The sequence below is a fragment of the Helicoverpa armigera genome, chromosome 22 (assembly GCF_030705265.1).
Source record: "Helicoverpa armigera isolate CAAS_96S chromosome 22, ASM3070526v1, whole genome shotgun sequence".
Taxonomy (NCBI): domain Eukaryota; kingdom Metazoa; phylum Arthropoda; class Insecta; order Lepidoptera; family Noctuidae; genus Helicoverpa; species Helicoverpa armigera.
The window spans coordinates 4289991-4310453 of NC_087141.1; the positions used below are offsets into that span (position 1 = coordinate 4289991).

General features: G+C 36.2%; 3 protein-coding genes across 3 annotated transcripts in view; 1 reads left to right on the forward strand and 2 right to left on the reverse strand.

Annotated features, from left to right (window-relative positions):
• Positions 1-20463, forward strand: part of LOC110370826 (glucose dehydrogenase [FAD, quinone]) — a 257804-nt gene that overhangs the window by 182149 nt on the left and 55192 nt on the right. The gene's annotated exons all lie outside the window — the stretch shown is intronic.
• Positions 715-7122, reverse strand: LOC110370897 (neurogenic locus notch homolog protein 3). Its single transcript, XM_021326901.3, has 11 exons — positions 7036-7122; positions 6009-6069; positions 3675-3887; positions 3422-3513; positions 3243-3324; positions 3065-3156; positions 2755-2919; positions 2382-2604; positions 2102-2235; positions 1713-1860; positions 715-1450 (listed from the first exon to the last, which is right to left on the reverse strand). Exons 2-11 carry the CDS (start codon positions 6067-6069, stop codon positions 1263-1265), a joined length of 1398 nt encoding a protein of 465 aa, XP_021182576.2. The 5' UTR covers positions 7036-7122; the 3' UTR covers positions 715-1262.
• LOC135118419 (uncharacterized) lies at positions 16162-19043 on the reverse strand. Its single transcript, XM_064040385.1, has 5 exons — positions 18493-19043; positions 18125-18201; positions 17398-17463; positions 16606-16692; positions 16162-16388 (listed from the first exon to the last, which is right to left on the reverse strand). Exons 3-5 carry the CDS (start codon positions 17411-17413, stop codon positions 16162-16164), a joined length of 330 nt encoding a protein of 109 aa, XP_063896455.1. The 5' UTR covers positions 17414-17463; positions 18125-18201; positions 18493-19043.

Below are 20463 nucleotides of genomic sequence, written 5' to 3' on the forward strand. Positions count from 1 at the left end.
TGTGATGATAAAAATAGAATAAATTGTTTGTTTAGAAACGCTTCAAGTTAACAAAAGAAACTTTATATACTCAAAACACATGGAAAAATACTGCCCTAATTACTATGACAAAAATATAAAAATAATCATAATAGCATGGAGCTATAGAGCCCACGGAGCTGTTTGGGGCAACGAGCGAATGATTGCAAATGCCTGTCTTCAGCGCTGAATGGATGTGTCTGATACCGTCACAGCAAAGTATTTTGTATTAGTTCGGTATACTGAGACCATCTTCCGTCACTCTTGAGCACACAAGTTTTTGTACCTTATGGGCTTATTGGGTTATTTTATTGCTAGCCGTACCCTTGACAAATAATGATGTCTGACGTCATTTAACTTGAGCTTATGTATAATAGGTACTGTATCAATCATTTGCTTATTACTAGCAGTTTCCCAAAAGTTGTTTACAACATAAAGCCTATGTTACTCGGGAATAATCAAGTTTCTCAGCAGGGATAGAATTTTTCTCATCGGTCCAGTAGTTTTGGAGCCTTTAGGCTAAAAACAAACACAAAATGTTTCTTCTTTATTTTATAAAATTAAAGTATAAACCTACTTGAATATTTTGATTAGATATTAAAATATATAGGTAGATGAAACAAATTATTTGGTAATGGCAGCAGATTTCAATCTCAAATTAGTCAGCAGGAAGGGGATAAAATTTAAAGACAGAAATAATAGCGACAATTTTATTGGAATTGGCAGTATTTACTTATTAGTAACCATAATTAACCAACAACATAACAGCTTTATCATCTTTACCGATTGGATTCTTCTATCGATATCAAACATGTAGAGAGCATGATTGTTTAACAGTCAGAGCTAACAAGTAAAACATTAGAAAGCCTAGTTCAAACTTTCAATTCAATACGAGCACAGCATTGCTGCCTCTTCTTTTTGTTTCATTCAACGATAGAAAAAGAGAGCATTCCGTACTTCTTGTTTCTCCCGTTTTTGTACTTTCATAAAACAATCTAAAATCTTACAAAAATAAGCTCATTTTTATTCAAACAAGTTCATCATATCGAATTGAAAGTTTAAATTAATAATTTCGGTAAATCCTTTTACAGTTTCGTAGAAAAAGCGCGGGCTTTTTAAATAACTTAATTCAATGGCACTGGTCGACTAAAACATCCTGTCAATATGACATTAGTGATGTACCTGAAGGTAGAAGTCCGCGCTTTTAGTACTATAGTTTAGTCGATTTTTTTCGGGGTATATATTTATTCTTTTTTCTCTTCTGGTTTCGTTTCAGTTTCAGTTTTGGCTTCAGTGAGCTCGACGATGGTGGCGGGTGCTTCGGGCTCGGGCTGGCTGGTGTAGTTGCCGTCACGCTTGTACCTGTAGTAACGGCCGGTGGCTACCACTGACTGTGTGTCGTAGCAGTTCACGAGGGCATCGCCGTTGCGTCCTGAACAAATGAATAGAAATGAGAACAAAGGACAATCTCGCATTGCGAGTCAAGTAAGTGGTATTTTATTACAGTGATTGTCAAGATAGCTATGTAGAGGTTTTTTCTATTCAGTTGAAATTTTATTGTTGAATACCAATCAAGCAACTCATTGCAAATCAACGAAGTATGGAATTCAATCTGAGTTGCCAATCCGACTAAGTCGATAAATAAAGCCATTTACTAGGACTGGATTTTTCAACTAAAAATAAAATAAACTTACCGTTAGGGCAGGTGCAGACAGCGATGTGCCTGCGGGCCATGCAGACGGCGCCGGAGCCGCACTGAGTGTTACCGAGACAGGGGTCCACGCAGCGGTATCCAACGCAAGCCAGGTTGTCTGGGCACTGGGAGTCCAGCTCGCATTCACCCTGGAGAATAACCACAAAACGTATTTAAAAATGAGTAAAAAACATCTCTCCTAAAAAGTTGGACTTATAATAGGTACTCTCGGTGATGCTTTTATTTTTAAAGCATCATTGTGTATCATTCACGTGAAATTGAATGAGATTATTCTTTCTCACCTTTAAATTGGGTGGGCGTTCTGGTTTCTTTTCATTCAGAGAAGGTGCAGAATTATTTTATGGACATATAAGTATATGTTAAACTTACACGTTCGCAAGAGACGAGAGCGTTTCCGATGTATCCGGTAGGGCAGGTGCAGACGGGACGCTCGGCGCCGGTGCGGTCGTGTCCGGGGGTGCACTTGGCGTTAGCACCACAAGGGTTAGGCTCGCAAAGGTCACCTCAGAACAAAATACATATTTATATAACACAGGTTTAAAAGCGTTGTACCAAGTATGGTACCTTGAGGCATCCCACTCACTACCACAACATCTTCCTTCTAACTCATGCTCTACAGTGTCAAAAGCTTTAGCAAAGACCAACTTACGGGCTTCGAAAGGTCGGCAGTAAGAGAAGGGATCTCCAGTCATGTTCCTTGGGCAAGAGCAGACGGGTGTCAGACCACGGAGGTGGCACTCAGCGTTGGTACCGCAGGCGTTGATGCAAGGGTCGACGCAAGCGTTGTAGATGCAAGCGGGCTTGTAGCTGGGGCATTCGCCGTCAGATGTGCACTCGGCTGTGCAGATCCTGTAGGGGTCTCCGTGGTAACCCTGAGGGATAGAAGAACAGTTTTAGTATGTTTCTTTAGGTATGTTTACTACTTATATAGTTGAATAAGCTGCAATAATTTTTGGAACATGTATATATGTGTCAGGTACTAAAAACAGAGCATATTTTTTTAAATATTTAAGGGTACTTACTCTGGGGCACTTGCAGATGGCGCGGTGGGCAGCAACAGTCTCACAGTCAGCGTTAACGCCACAGTCTCCACAGGGGCTGATACACTTGAAGTCCCGACAAGATTGTTGGGCTCCACACTCGCCGTCAGACTCGCATTCGTGGTGACAGCCGGTCAAGGGACTACCCTGGATCACAAAATACACCACATTAACATTTTAGGTATATTCGTGGAAGATTCAAAGTTTCAAAAACAAATGTAAAGAATTACTTATGTATTATGTATCGCTACAAAATAAAGAAACCCTAAAAGGAATTGATGGTTAAACTTACCCTGTATCCAGGTAAGCAAGTACAAATAGCCTGGTTGTTGGCGACGTGGCACTTAGTGTTGGCGCCGCAGGGAGATGGGTGGCAAGCTTCCTCTGTGAACAATAGCATACCATGATGAGTAACAGTCCAATAAGGTATGGGAGATATTATTTATTCTTGATAATGGAAGAGTTTGTACCTGGGTCGGCGATTCTGCATGAGCTGAAGGGGTTTCCGGTGTAGCCAGCTGGGCAGGTACAAACCGGGATGTGGTTACGGACCTATTGGAAACAAATGACAAATTACTTAGTTAAAGAAGAAAATTGTATAGACAAACAGTTGATTTTATAAAGTAAAGAAATGGAAACAATATCTTACGTCGCAGTTAGCGTTGACTCCGCAGGCGCCAGCGCAGGGGTCGATACAATGTTGGTTGACGCAGCTCTGGTGGCCGCGGCACTCGCTGTTGTCTGTTGGAAACATAATACGAAATCTAAGTTGAAAAGATTTCAGTAGATTTTAACAGCAATCCTCCCTGCCCTGTGTGAGAAAAGCTAGAGGTTTAAACTCCTTAACCAAAACTAAATTTAACATTTCCCTTAATCCCTAGAGATTCAAGTTCAATACTCACCAATGCATTCGATCTTGACGCACTGTGTAAGTGCATCTCCGGAATAACCAGGCAGGCAAGCGCAGACGGGCCTCACACTGCCGTGGATGCAGTGGGCCCCGACGCCGCAGGTGTGGGGCCCGCAGGTCACCAGGTTGTCGGAGATCGAGCGCCCGTGCTCGTACAGGTCGCGGCCCAGGTAGTTCCGGGCATAGTAGTTGTGGTAGCGTTGACCTTCAAGGAAATAGAGATGATATAGGTAACAAATATGATAATGATGTTGATCTAGTTTAAGGATGTGATTTATTAAATCATGTAAATGTCACCTTTGTCGTCTATATAAGAATAGGTAACACAATGAATATCAAGCAATTTCAATAAAAAAACACAGATTTATGATGTTTTGGATGGTTACCTAGCAGCCATAAAGATGTTAATGATGTAACAATTTTGGATTTAAATCAAATCCATAATACCATAATAACATCGACGGATTGATTTATGATAAAATTATGTGAAAAATATACATAAATAAGGAAGCTGCGTCATAAGTAGATCACATTATCAACAACAACATGATTAAAAAACAAAACAAACAGAACAAAAAGTATTTAACCCCCACGCTTCATCAATTTGCATGATGCTGGCAATCAAGCAAAAACATCATTAGGAAAAATAAAAAAAACCATAGAGTGGACCTTGGCAACGGACCATATGTGTGGAAGGCTTCGCCTACACAAGACCTAGCGTCCTTGCCAAGTCGCAATGACGGATTTACATTGTTATACAGCACGGCACTCATGTTAGGAATGCAAAATAATATGTTCATTTGTCCGTAGTATTAGAACATAAATCTGCAATATTGCAGGCTTTGTTACTTTGACGGGTGTGGAAAATAGACCATACCGCAGCTCCTAATTTCTAGACGAGAAATTCTTTTCATTATTTAACAAACTTCAAGTTGTTTCTTATGAGAGTACCTAGTTAGAAACAAGAAATTATGATTTCATACCAACATCCTATCGTCAGAATCTACTATATTCTTTCATCGATTACCTAAATTAATCGATTTTAAGGTGCACTTCCTAATTGGTGAATCGATACAATAAGCTTCCTACGTCTACTCATCCAACATTCGAACCATTTACGTAAATATGAGAAACTTGATGAGCATAACCGAATGCGAGAACTTGTGACGAGTTCAAGAGTGCTGTGGGTGTGTTCCGCGTGGTCAGGCAGTCTCGTGCTGCAGCGCTCGACCTTCAGCCATTGATCACATAACTAGCCATTTACCGCTTTGTATTTTTATTGACAATGACTCATAAGGTCTTCTATTATAATAAACTCAATAGCGGAATTTATAATCTATTCTAATAATGTAATAGTGCTTAGGAATAGCACCTGGTAAGATTAAACAAAAATATTCCAGCGTAGTAGGTAGGTATGCAGAAGGCGCTGGATAAAGGCTTATTCTAATCAGGAAATGTCATGAGCAAAACCCAAAAATACTAAGGACATTTCCTCATAATTTGGAAAACACGCAGAGTAGTAAATTCGCACATTAGACAATTTCTAAGAACACCTATGACGAACGAGGGCATTACTAAGGAAATAAATAAGGAAGAAACAACTGACTTATTTATCAGTTAGCTTTAAAAGATTGTATAAACAAAGGTCAGTTTAGCGGACAGGATAGATCCGAAAGAGATGGCGGGAAAAGCTGGAAGCTTACAACTGTGATTGGTGGAAACACTTAAAGGATGAAGAGGTGTGGAGAACCGAAATGGTTTTTGCCCAGCGGCGGGACTGGGGACAGTTCAGACTACCAAAAAAAACGTTGTACCAAAAGCCAGTTTGTACTCTATATGTTTTCAGAGACTGGTATTGGTAGTAACAAAAGGTCATATTCAACGAGGACGGTCTTGAATGGCACGCCGCCGCGATGTCCCGATTGCAACATAAATGGATGCTTAACTCCGGGTATCCTAACTTTCGTAATATTTGTTCACAAGTCGTAAGTAATTATGTTTACGGTCATCGAAAAAAGAAATCCACTACATCTCAGCAAAAGTTTCGAAGTTGGTACTTTATCACTTGTTTAAATGAGGTCACAAAAAGGAGATCACTAGGCAAGCAAAATTTGTGCTTTACGAATGTTGGCGGAATATTTGTTAGAAGGCGCTCCTTACACATATTCCGCCGTAGTTTATTAAATTAAATATAAACTTTAAAAATTCATGAAAATGTTAGAGCCATTGCAAAATATTTTTCAGATTATTTTACAACACACAATTTTCTTGCTATGATCCTCCAAATATCGAGGCAGTACTTAGTTAGGTACTCTGATCAACTTACCTTCAGCAGTTCCAAATACCAGGAGCACCAATGGCGCCAACATAAACACCTTCGCGCCCATCTACAGAAACGAACTCATATTATTCAAATATCATCCTTAAAACTAATCTAAATATTTTTCAGTGAGTATTTATAAAAACTGTAAATTTTTGTAAACATTTCTGTAATGTTTTCCTAATAGTTGTCAAATTGACGCATCAATTTTCCAGAGAGTCGCGATTTTTATTTTTTTATTTATGATTTATCTTTTTTATTATTGTTAGAGTCAGAGCTACATTCCTCAATCTTAATTTTAATAATGTTATGGGCAGACATATACGCGGCTGTTATACATTGCATTAAATATTAAGTTTGTACTTGATTTTAAAAAAAAATCCGTTAGCACCTAGTAAGCTGAAGTTATTAATGCTCATCTAATTATTAACTTCGGTTAAGCAAATTGCAGTTAGTAACAGTATGTGAAACTTCTTCATCATTGATAGGAACCAACGATCACTATGAATGAGCTATAGCTTCATTGAAGGTTGTATGTGTTTCAATGAGTCATCAGGTAAATATAAATAAGTACTCGCAATTCGCCTGACCCCTACATTTTCTTCTGTTTATGGTAACGACGAGTCAGTTATTAAAAACAACAATTGCAAGAATACCGTTCTCCGAAATGTGTGATCAAATAAAACGATTTACCTACTATTATAAGTAAAGTTAGTTATTAAATTGACCAAAGAGTTTGAGAGTCTTTAAATTGACAATGTTCATTGTATTAAATCAAATAAATAACGAATATTCAAATAAACATAACGAACGTGAAGCGTAAAACGGTTCAGTTAAGTTTTTTGTAATGATTCTAAATAAATATTAGTTTATATTACACCTTCACCAACTTTATATAACCAAATACATAATAGGTACAGATAGTTAGAAGCCAAAATTAATCCGATATCACTCACTGCACAGTCTCAAAAATATTAATTAAATAAATACTTTTTTCACTGTTATTTTTATAAGCTGCGGCCACAACACTTACGTCTGATTCGTGTATTTTCTCGCGATGAGATAACAGTCCGTGAGGTATGCGCACAGGCCTTATACTGTTCGAAGCGCCTACGCCGACGCCTATACATACATACCTACTTCTTGTTTGTATAGGAATACATATGGTTAATCGGTAGGTATTGTAAACAGACGTTGAACCCGGTTGTGTTATCAGAAGTTTTTCCTGAGAGAATTTAAACGCGCAGGGCGACAGGAAAGGTTTGCAACCCCTGCTCAGCTTAAGGCCATTCATTACAGTGCTTATTTCACTCTTTTTTTATTTCCAAGAAAATATTTACCCACTTACCTAAAGTTCCATAATTTCCCAGTTATTGTTGCGTCTATTTCTCTCCTAGGTATATGTTTTTATTTTTTAATAATAGGTAGGTACACATTGCGGTGTCGTTCTGACCTCACTTTACCATTCACTCAATTTACCATATCCTCCCCAAGGGGTACAACTTTGGTACAAACTTTCATCTCTATTAAGACCGATGAATTGTTGAGCATCTAATAAAATAATCCAGATTGAGTTGTAGAATGAAAGAAATCTGAAAATCTGATTAAATTTACAAAATTGCCAATCATCCGTTAACGTCCTTAGGTACCTACAGCAGGTACTTACCACAACACCAACAGCTGGTGACGATGACAAAAAAATTGCACACTTCCGGATCCGCACAGCCTACGGTGCAGGTACGTAACTAGGTATATACGATGGAATGCGGGTTAGTATTTAATCCGCACGAATTTTACTTACTAATACTTACCAGGAAAGTGCGAATTGAGACTTATTTATTTTATTATAAAGAAAAATTAGGAAAACTGACCCCACCACCATGTGGGATATCTACATAGCAGGAAAGAGAGATATTTTTTACTATTCCAAAAAAATACGGTAACCGATTACCGCAAATGTATTTTATTGGTGGAAGAATCTTACGTATAATAAATGCAATGGATAGCAGAAGATGCACAAAGAAAAGAGCCCATAAGAAGCTAGGTGCACTGCAATAAAAACACTGACCCGCCGCGGTGAACTTTATACCAAACTTAGATTTTTGTTCTATTCTGAAAAGCAGAAGCAGGAAGTGTTAATTAATTTATCCTCTCAAAACTTCATAAAATTAATGACGATTTTATATTGTTATTTTTTTGGCGCCCACCGTCCCAATTAAAGGATTCTCAATATCATATCGAATGACGTAAGGCATTCAAATCTACGTAAGAATTGAAAGGTTCCGTAATATACCTACATATATTATGTAAGTCCATATTTTGATGATACATACCTACCTCCTTAAACCTAGGTCCTTACCGTTCTTCAGTGACTGTGGCTATGTTAAAAACAGTCACTGAGAGTGGGAACCCTCAACCCAGAATAGCTACAAAAAAAACTTGCAGAAGGAAATATAGGTATGAATGAGTTTAGTCTGACATTCCGAAAAATCCATTTCATGACTTCGCTTCTGAATTCAAGCCTACAAATTACAGTGACCATTTGCTAGGTAAAACTTGTACCAAGCTTTATAAATCCGTTAAGGAGGTAGGCACTTACCTAAGTAAGTATCTTTCAATTTTTATTCCACGTCCCAACAATACCAGACAGTTTTAGGCTATTATGGTGTCATACAATATCGTAATAGTTACTTATTCCAACGCCGATAAGTAATACTATAAATTTATACTTTTTATCCCATTCCCAGATGCAGTGGCGGCCCTAGGGGTGTGCGAACTGTGCCATCGCACAGGGCCTCGCGCTTGTTGGGGGCCTCGCGCTACAACCCACACTAATATAAAAAATTATAACTAAAAATATATATCTGGTCCAAGCATATCTAGATTCTAGATTCTTTTTATTTGTGCTTAATTCCGAGTTTAATTTGAGAGTCCTTAAACAAACAATTTATAAAAATTCGCGCTCGCTACGCTCGCGGCTCTTCACTTAACACTACCTTTCCTTCTAACTTGATTACTTTTATGTCCTAAATCTCAAAAATTTTCCGCTCGCTACGCTCGCGACTTCACCTTGCACTGTTGTTTGTTGTACAAGTTTAGGTGCTTTAGTGGCCCAAAGCTCAACAATTTTTGCGCTCGCTACGCTCGCGTTAGCTTTACTTTCCACTTGTTTTATTTTTTTCATCCTTTTTTAGCCAAACCTAGAAGGTAGCGCCGTCCTTTTATTATCAACAAAATAACTCCTAGTTTCCGGATGAACTTTCTTATTTACGACGTTCGAACTACTTAAGTTCTTCAAGAATCTTTCAATACATAGAGGGGGCGCTTGGATCATGATTGCACCCGGGCGCTACATTAGCTAGAGACGGCCCTGAATCAGGCCCATGTTATACGAAAAGCTGAATATTATCTCGGTGCTGAAATATATATTAGAAAATAATTTAACTGAAATTTATCCCACTACCGAAATAGTCTTGAGAATTCGAATAATAACATAATATTATCGAAAAAGCAGTTTTTTCAAGGCTTAAAATTATTAAAACATGTTTAAGGAATTCTATGACAAAAGATCTATTTTCATTTCAACCCTTGCTATTATTTCCATAATCTTTCGATCGAAAATGACGTTGCTCATTCATTCCATTATTCTGCTTTAATTAAAGATTTTAGTCTTAAGAAAAGTCGCAAGCATCAGATCATTTTAATAATTGTTAATTCTTTAAATACAAACTGTAGTATAAATAAAATCTTATTAATTTGTTTAACTTGAGCATTTCTCCTCAAACATGACGTTTAGCTAAATCAAAACACCAGCTTACTGTCGCAACACATACTTTTCACATAGGACAAAGGGCCTCGCATAGACCTGCCGCACATAGCCTCGCAAGGGCTGGGGCCGCCGCTGCCCAGATGGATAGAAACTCAAATGATGTCGATATCCGTACTGACGTTTAAAAGTTTACTACTTTCGGCTATTATGAAATGAATCAACCAGAGCATAAAAAAGCACTTTTTTATAAAGTTACACACCCAGTTCCTATCGCATGTCAAAATTCAATTGTTATTTAAATGATGAAACTATTCATATATAATATCCAGCGGGCGGAACGTGGAACAAAAGCTAGACTTGATTTTAAAATTCAATTGTACGCAACGACTTTTCTTTGGCGCCATGTTTGGTGCGCGCGAACTTCCAACGGCCGTGATCGTGAGTGATACAGATCAAGACAGCAGTGATGTCATTCATTTACTTACTTAGTAGGTCTGTATTTAACTAGAAATCGGATTTAACAAGGATATACAATTAGGTAGTTCTTAGTCCTTCGATTTAGGTCTTACGAATCTTTCAAGCAAAAGCTCGTAATACGTAGGTAACAATAGTCCTAGATTTTTCCACATGGCATCCATCTATAAGTTTTAGACAATATAATATCGTAATTATCATATCCGTGTAGGTACCTAGTTAAACTATTTCAGTTGACCCTGTGAATACTAATAATCCTAGGATTTCCGTCACTCCGAAATCTTTGAAAGATATCAGTGTTTTCGTATTTTCTAGGAGGAAAATTAAAGATTTTTCATTCTAAAAACCCATACTAACGTCATCCGCAATGTTATTACTTCTGATGAAGATGAAAAAACACCATAAAGCATGGGTAAATAAGTACCTACTTTCCTATAACAGAGGATTCGATACCAAGAAATAAAAATTGTTATGTTGATGTTAAAACCCAATAACAAATCCAAATCAATCTCGAGTCACTTAAACCTACGCAATATTGCTTAGTAACAAAATAACATCAACTTGGCAAACATTAAATAATAAAATCTTCTCAATTATCATCTATATTTTGAAGATTCGGAAAACATAATAAGATTGAAATACCAATTTTAGCATATTTTTTTGGCAACCTACTAACAGACATTGCTAACTGACTCAGTTCTGCCCACACGATGACATAATGGCTCTCACACCTGATCCTATGGGTTTTTAGCGGAAAATGGATCACTTTATATGGTAATAGGTACGCCATTTATGGCAACTATAGAACTATAATTTAGGTTTGTCAACTTTAGAGTAAAAAATGAAAATTACAAATATCATTCTTTATTATGTATCAAATACACCAAATCTAAATTAGAAATAGATATAAGAGATTTTGTTACATAGGTACTTACATAGTTAAGTATACATATTTGTATAAGCGTGTAAAAAACTACACGTAAGTAGTTTGTTTCGATTGATGCGGCACTTAGGTACATATTTCTATTAGAAGAGGTCTAAAATATGAAGGTAAGTATATTAATCATACCCGCCCACTTTGACTTATAATTATGATTGTACAAACGAATATAGGCTTCCACATAATTAATTACTTAGTTTTTCAAATCACATTAAATTAATTGGTACGATCTGGCAATAAAACTTCTACTTTTAAATTTCAAGGATATGTCCAGTCCATCCTTTTATTAAATTCTGATAAACGATCTTCAAATAAATTAATAAAATAAGTCACTTCAGGTTACCATATAAAAGAAATGTCATTTCTCATTAACGCAGGCCATCGAGGATCATCCTACGTAAGAATTAGCATTTAAATGCCTATATATTACTTCAGTTAAGAATGGGATCGCTCCTTTTAAGAAAACCAATACGTCTAGTTATTGTCATTTTTATAGTCCTTTTGTTCAAGTACCTACTTTAATGTTGTTTGTTTAATTAGCATAATCATGTACGTACTTAACTATGTGGGATTACGTATTATTACACAATTTTCATTGGCTGTGCAGTAATAAATACCTAATAAACAGATGACCCATGTAACATCCGCATTAGTCCACATTAGGCTGTCCGAATGTGAGACAGAGATAATGATCGCTAAAAGCGACAGGTAACTTAACTATCATTGAATATAGTAATAACTAATGTGCTCAGTAGCTACACAATCCCTGCACCGACGAGGACGGGAAACCCGCACGGTTCTAAGATTTATCCTACCTACCAAACTAATTTTTCCGCGGTTTCCCTACTCACTAGCAGGGGCCCGATTCTCCTAAGTTAATAATGTCAAAATCTAATAGAAATCGAATCGCAATATGATCGTAATAGCAGTTTTAACCATATCGGGCATTCTGCTACTAATAAAAGACCAATCGTATAACATTTGATTGGTTTGCGATTGGTGTGCTATTTTGGTGATTTTGGTTTATTCGGTAGTTTGCTCTACAATCATATTGCAATAGATAATCATTTGCAGACAAAATGATTCATTATTGAATGACAGAAAAGGATAAAAACGTTTATTTCAAAGAAAAAATAGCGGAATGCCACATACGCTTCAATCGTAATCGAGTCGGGATTGGATCTCAGTCGAATCGAGTCGAACGTCAATCGAAGGCCGCTTAAGTAAAATTAGGAGAATCGGGCCCCAGAAAGTTATAAAACTATTTTTACACATGACATGCCTCTGCGCTGGATAAATCCGGTACTGCACTATTCCTGAAAGAAACTTTACTTCAAAATGTTGGTTCTTTATTGTTATCCATCGATATAAAAATATCTTGCTCATAGATTAAACCCACACTTAAATACTACCGCCCGTGACCCTTTTCCGATAACGTTACTCTGAAAAGTTTCACAGTTCTCACAAATTCTCTTACGGCTTCTGAACAGTGGACGAAACGATGTACCTCGGCATATGTAAATAAAAAAGAACACAATAAATAACATTCAGAGATATTTCATTTATAAAAGTGCAAAAATATTGCACTTTCAGTTTCCCGCCATCAATTTGTTAGAGATCGCGGTGCGTTCATAATCTTCCTCTTCAATTCTTTATTTTCTTTAAAACCCAAATAATGCTTCATTTGCGCAATTATTAACCAGTTGTAGCGGGTATTATTTCTAAATGCCTACTTAAATGTATTAGCTTACACGAGGATGTGATCATGTAAGTAATCAGTAATCATATTAAATAAAGAAAAAAATGTTATATACCTAAGTGCAAAGTGATTACATTCAAGTATGTAGTTATGGAACGCACTCATGTGTGTTCGCTTTAGGTATATAATTTTAGCAAAATAATTTTCGTGAACTTTGTTTATGAAAGCTTTGTTTGACAAAAATCTTCCTTTACAAAGAAACTTGACTCATAGTTAATTATAAGTTCAGTTTTAAATATCTGAATACTGCATTGAGCATTCAGCAGTTTCTTTTTTATTTCATAAAAATAATAAAATGAACACGTCTGTCACTGTGACAGCTAACAGCTGACCATCCTGAAAAAAACCTTGTTGACATTTCTCATTCAATCTCAGTCACAGAGTACTTTTTATATTATGAAATAGAGGTCCAACTCGACTACCAAACTAAGTAAGACAAGTGGCGCCTTCTGAACGCAGGTTTAAGAAACTATTTGTCAATATATATACATATAGCTACATAAAGCAGTGGTTACTGGGTCTAGGTAGATTTTTGTTTCTTTTTGTTTAATATTTATAAGATGTTTTTCAATAAATAAAACACTGATAACCTTTAATATAATTTATTTTTTTCTTTTAAAACATTTCATGTATAATTTTTTCGCTTTTAGCTTATAGGAATCCGTATCATCATCACACTCTCTCCTATTTATTAATATTTTATTAATATCTTTACAGTAATTGTAAATAAAGAATCTGCAGGATATATTGATTAAAAAGTCTATTAATTTTTCTTTATGAATTTCACATTTTATGAAATCGAATTTCAAATGTATAAATATTAATGTTTTGATGAAATCTTTTAAATATTTTTTTCCAAACATTTTTAATTATTGTGTAATTTATATCCTGCAGATTCGAAACACAATTTAAGAGAGAGTCGCTGGGACTGCAAAGCCATTTTTTATTAGCATACTCTCTATATTTTAAATAATCGTGTTCCTGATCGGACATTAAATTTTTTTTACATTCACTACAACCCTTGAAGACTTTCTTCTTAGCGGTTTTAATAAAATAACCGCTAACATATTGTAGCCCCCAATTATACGGGGTCGCTTTTGTCTTCAAGGGCTGTAAATTCAATGTCCGGAATCTCAGAGAGCTCACAATTTATTTGTTCTTTGCAGGCCCCGCTTGTGATGAGAACTTCATGCAAAGCGTGGCAATTATCTGCCTCACAATTTGTCCCTGGGGCATGGACACTAGATAGGCTGTTTATTAAAAGGCTGCTAAATGCTGCTTCAAATCCATCTGGAGTAGGGTTTACGTTGCGGCATCCTTGACTCCTTATCGATCCAAAAAATTTCTATTGGATCCTGATTCAGATGCCGCAACCAAACCGATGTCACTCCGTACTTCGCAGCAATTTTTTAAAAGCAGTTCTATTCCTTCTAGTGTCCATACCCAGTTACTTAAGGTGGGAACATACTCCACATTCGAGGTTTTTACATTCACAAATTTCATATTTTTTAAAAATATTTTTGCCTCCATCCATGTTTTGTGATGTATTGAGTTCGGCGTCGCAGGTCCCAGCAGTGGTTTACTGTGCTTCCTTTTCCCGAAGCTTCCGTTAATGGAGTCAAAAAGTTTGTCAAAAAACAAGATGACGTCCGCTGTATTTTGCGCATCTTGAGAGATTATTCCTTTTCTGCAAAAATAAGAAAAAAATATTAATAAATATTCCTCACACGTTCTTACAACGCAATCTAGTCCCAAACAAAGCATTGCTTGCTTGTAATTTGGGTACAGCAGACAACCAATAAATGAACTTATATAAATATAAATATTTTATAAATAACATAACATAGTGTACATATGTAGAAACACCCACACACATAAATGTTTGACTTATGCGGGAATCGAACCCGCGACCTCCTGTGGCAGGCAGATACACTGGCTACTATGGCATCTAGTCATCAATAAGAAACTTGTTATTATTAAATCTGAACTGGGAGCAGTTTTAATTTGTGAAAACTTTTACTATACAATCTTCCGCCCGCGGTTCTACCGCATCCCGTGAAAGCTACTTCGCGCACCCAGATTAAAAGTCACTTTTAGTCTTCCTCAATAAATGAGCTATCTAACGGTGAAAGATTATTTCAAATTAGACCTGATCGACCTTGGTGATTGGATTGGTTCTTCAGATTAGCATGGTTAAGAAAACATACAAACAAAAAAATCTTCAGCTTTATAATATATAAGTATCGATAAAATAATGCAATGTGAAAACATTATGTAATAAAGTTTATTTACCTGCTAGGTAGCCCATATTTGATGCTACAGTTTGGCTGAATAGTTGCGTAGCAAATTTAACTTTCATCCGTGGAATTTTACTGGGAATGCAGTGGGAGTCTGTTAATTTTGGCACCAGTCTTATGCCTTTGTAGCCTGGGTTTTCTTGGTGCAGTGCAGTTATGTGTTCCCACTTTGCCATTAGCATTTTGTTGTCTTTTTTATATAGTAGATTTTTCGTTATTAAATTATTTCTTATACATTTCATTAAGTGAGGTGGGTCATACAAGGGAATGATTTCCTGTTTATTTATTAAAATAATATTTCCCTCAGGTTCTTCTGATTTTCTTAACAGAATACCTCTTGTTTCTTGTAACAAGAATTTAATGCAGTTAACATTATTTGTTCCTTGGTCGCACACTGTTGCTACCACATTAAGACCAGCATTTTGTAGTTCTGTGATGACAGCCTTTAATTGTTTTGCCAGTTCTGGTCCCTTTGTGGCAGACTGAGAAAATGTGTATGCAACGGGTTGCTTATAATTTTTTATAAGTCCTCTTATCATAAATACCTGCGCATGATCTGCATACTCAGGCAGTGTCTCTTGCCCATTGGTTACAAACCCACTCACTCTGTCCTTCCTTTCATTGTATGCCACATTCGGTTTTAGTGACATTTCGTCAAAAAGAACCACACATAATTTGTGCTCTGGTTTCATTTTAAGTGTGGCTTTTTATTTGTGCCATCAAATTTTTATTGATACCAGCATTTATATCTGCCATATTAATTAATTTTATTAAAATTTGGCGTGATGGCAGGATAAAGATTTTCCTCAGGAATCTGTATCCTTTTGGGCTTTGCTTGAGGATAGTCAAAGCTACAATTTTTTCCTCTAATGTGAAACGCCGGCCTTTTTTCCTTTTGTGCTCCCTGAACTGCAGCAAAGTTAAAATTTTGATGTGCTAGACATTTTGTCTAGAGTTTCTAAAAATTGAGGGTTTGTAGTAATATTTTGCAGGGCCTTGATCTTGATTGCCTGCTTTTTAACCTTGCTACGGCATTTGCTGAGTTTCACACCAACTTGCAGCATTTTCTGATACAGAGCACGCTCAGTTTTCGTAACAGCAACCTGTTTTACCGCCTTCTTACTAACACATTTAACTTTGCGATGCACTGAAAAAATAATAAGAATCATATGAATAAAAATTGCAGAATTTAAGAGTACATATGAGTGAGATAGCATCAAAGCTAGTTGTGTGTGAAAGTATCCCATGATTGAAATATGTATTAAATCTATAAATCAGTACCTAGTTAATAAACCATGATAGTGAGTGTAACAAGCAAACTCAGCTTTGAAGTTATTAAGTTTGATTACAATTGTGTTGCTTACCAAGATCTTTCACCACCTCAACATTTTCTTCTTCACTATGAGGCTGTCTATCACTGTGTACAGACTGAGATTCTGAAGTGACAGGATCTGAAAGGTCATTAACATATTTGGTAAGAAATGTGTGCCTATTATATACAAACCAATTAAGCTGATGATCATTACCATCATCATGAATGTAGCAGTTCATATTGAGTAACCATTATTTGAATCATATTGAATTAATTAAAGCCAGCCCACTACTAGACAAAGTTACTTTTCTTTTATATAGTTTATAATATCAACTAGCGACCCGCCCCGGCTTCGCACGGGATAACAGTATTTCCCCAGTATTTAATGTATGTTATTATACATAAAAACCTTCCTCTTGAATCACTCTACCTATTACAAAAAACCGCATCAAAATCCGTTGCGTAGTTTTAAAGATTTGAGCGTTCATAGGGACATACAACATGACACATGACAGAAAAAGCGACTTTGTTTTATACTATGTAGTGATAAGGATGTTAACATTTTAGGACTTATGCATATGACATATAAATGTAATTTAACAAACTGTATTTCATCAATCACTCTTGTCTTAAGGGATAGGTTTATAGAGAGGCTAGTTTACTTTAATTGTTTGCAAAATTATAACTCAGGAACAACAAAAATAATTCAATTTAAGATGATTTTAAGGTAAATTAGCACATTTATCGAGAGAGGCTACATTTTATCCGGGCGCATGAAGGAGTTCCAGGACAGAATATGTGTAAAATAATTGCTGATTAAATGCTTGTATGTAGGATCACTCACCAAGATTCTCTTTCATTTGTACATCTTCAATTGAACCTTGTGAGTGTATATGTAGATGCGCAGGTTCTGTAAATAATAATATTCAGTGATTAGTATATGTTATTATTACATCATTTATTGCTAGTGTCTATCTATCAATTACACTATATGCTGTCCGCATGGGTGCCGCATATTATGCACAAATATGTTGACATTATTGAAAAGAAACAAGTATTAAACAAAACAAAGTAATACAAAAGTAAATTATTTCAGACATGGTAATGGTTTTGTATGCCTAAGTGAGAGTAGTAGAAATCATAATTGACATGTACCTTGAAAACTAGACGTTATGGATACCACATATTATGTTTGGAACATTTGATCTATGATTCATTACCTATTCATTCAGTCAAGAGGGTACCAAAATTGTGTAATGCAGTGCTATTTAAGTATTACAACAAATTAAAAATAGCAAAGGATTTTTGTAAATGTGACATTCAAGTTACTCAATTTCAGCCTAATTTGTAGGAATAAATGATCTTTGAAATAACTTCACTCAAAATGGCTGGACCGATTTGGTTGAAATTTGGTATGTAGATAGGTGATACCCTGGATTAAGACATAGGCCACTTTTATCAATACACCATGCGGACGAAGCCGCAAGTGGAAGCTAGTACATACGTAATGTAAATGTATGTATGTATGTATAAAATGAATTGCTTGTTTATATGTATATGATAAAATATACCTTTTGATGTAGACGGTCCTGAAATCTGAAGAGGTCTTAGTGCTCTTTTTCAATGCTGAATTTCGAGCAAGATAATCCTGTAAACAACGATAAAATAATATGAATTATAAATATAGTAAATTTTGAAATGTAATATAGAAACTCTTGTATGACATACTGCGTACATACAGAAATTGTGGCTCCAAAGAAATCTCTATTCAGATGTTTTAGACTTACTGCAGCTTTTCATTTTGTGATTTGGAAAGTTTACTTTAAACTCAAATAACATGACTGTTTATTTCTTTCTAACATCAACTCTAGAAATTTGAGACTTAGGTACTCTTTAAGGTAAACAGGTACCTTAATTTGGGTATTTTACTAAAACTAACCTGGCATGTTTTTTGTAGGTACAGCTCCTTTGGCAAGTCGGTTATTCCGGCACCAATATTTTGGTTCGAAATGATCATTACAGACGCGGCGGTATTTGAAAATATGGTTATTTTCAAGTTGCAAAATGTCACCACCAATATGAAAGACCCATGTATTAAATAGCTGCCTATCCTTATCTGGATTAGGGAATTTATGTAAATACCCCGTAGTGTCTGAAAAAAAGGGTAACAAGTTAGAATTCAGTGGAGTCGTGACAAAATGACGACTATTTGTTTTAAGGATGTTGATAAATGCTTACCTAAGCCATTTGTACATCCGGGAACACAACACTTTCTATTAGACATGATAAATATTAATTATCACAAAACGGGTCAACGAGTCCTATCTCAAGCACAAAATTCACAAGATTTCGATCACCTCAAGCACAAAATCGACACGGCCGAAGGAGCAGAGGCTCAACTTAACGGACTTAGGTGGATAAAGCACTAATAGGGATAAAAATCTGGAAAAACAAACAAGACACCGAAAAGCACTTCAGCGCAAACCGGCAGCCAAAGGATGATGGGTAAAATTGGCCGGTATATCCAATAAAAACCATTCGCATATCAAATGAAAGCTTAGACCCTAAGCTTCATTTTTTGTTATGGGCACAACCTTGTAAACCACCGGAGAACGAAGATATGACACTTGATAGCATAGAACAGCCCATGGCCTTGAACCACTTCATTGCATATGGGAGGGATGTTTAAGTGCATTATTATTGTCAATCATTGTCAGAACGAGTCACAGAAGGTGTCTGTGCCCATATTTTGGAAGTTTATTGAAAAAAAATAGATTATTTAGCAGGTAGTATTTACAACGTATGGTGTACGTATTTCGCCGTTCTGGTGGTTCTAACCGGCATAACCAATGAAAACCATTAGCATATCAAATGATAGCTTATACCCTAAGCTTCATTTTTTGTTATGGGCACCACCTTGTAAACCACCGGAGAACGAAGATATGACACTTGATAGCATAGGACAGCCTAAGGACTTGAACCACTTCATTCTGTATGGGAGCGATGTTTAAGTGCATTATATTATTGTCAATATCAGTCAGGACGTGTCACAGAAGGTGCATGTGTCCATATTTTCCAAGTTTATTGAAAAAAAAAGATTATTTAGCAGGAAGTATTTACAACGTATGATGTACGTATTACACCATTCCGGTGAGTCTAACCGGTATATCCAATAAAAACCATTCGCATATCAAATGAAAGCTTAGACCCTAAGCTTCATTTTTTGTTATGGGCACAACCTTGTAAACCACCGGACAACGAAGATATGACACTTGATAGCATAGAACAGCCCATGGCCTTGAACCACTTCATTGCATATGGGAGGGATGTTTAAGTGCATTATTATTGTCAATCATTGTCAGAACGAGTCACAGAAGGTGTCTGTGCCCATATTTTGGAAGTTTATTGAAAAAAAATAGATTATTTAGCAGGTAGTATTTACAACGTATGGTGTACGTATTTCGCCGTTCTGGTGGTTCTAACCGGCATAACCAATGAAAACCATTAGCATATCAAATGATAGCTTATACCCTAAGCTTCATTTTTTGTTATGGGCACCACCTTGTAAACCACCGGAGAACGAAGATATGACACTTGATAGCATAGGACAGCCTAAGGACTTGAACCACTTCATTCTGTATGGGAGCGATGTTTAAGTGCATTATATTATTGTCAATATCAGTCAGGACGTGTCACAGAAGGTGCATGTGTCCATATTTTCCAAGTTTATTGAAAAAAAAAGATTATTTAGCAGGAAGTATTTACAACGTATGATGTACGTATTACACCATTCCGGTGAGTCTAACCGGTATATCCAATAAAAACCATTCGCATATCAAATGAAAGCTTAGACCCTAAGCTTCATTTTTTGTTATGGGCACCACCTTGTAAACCACCGGAGAACGAAGAT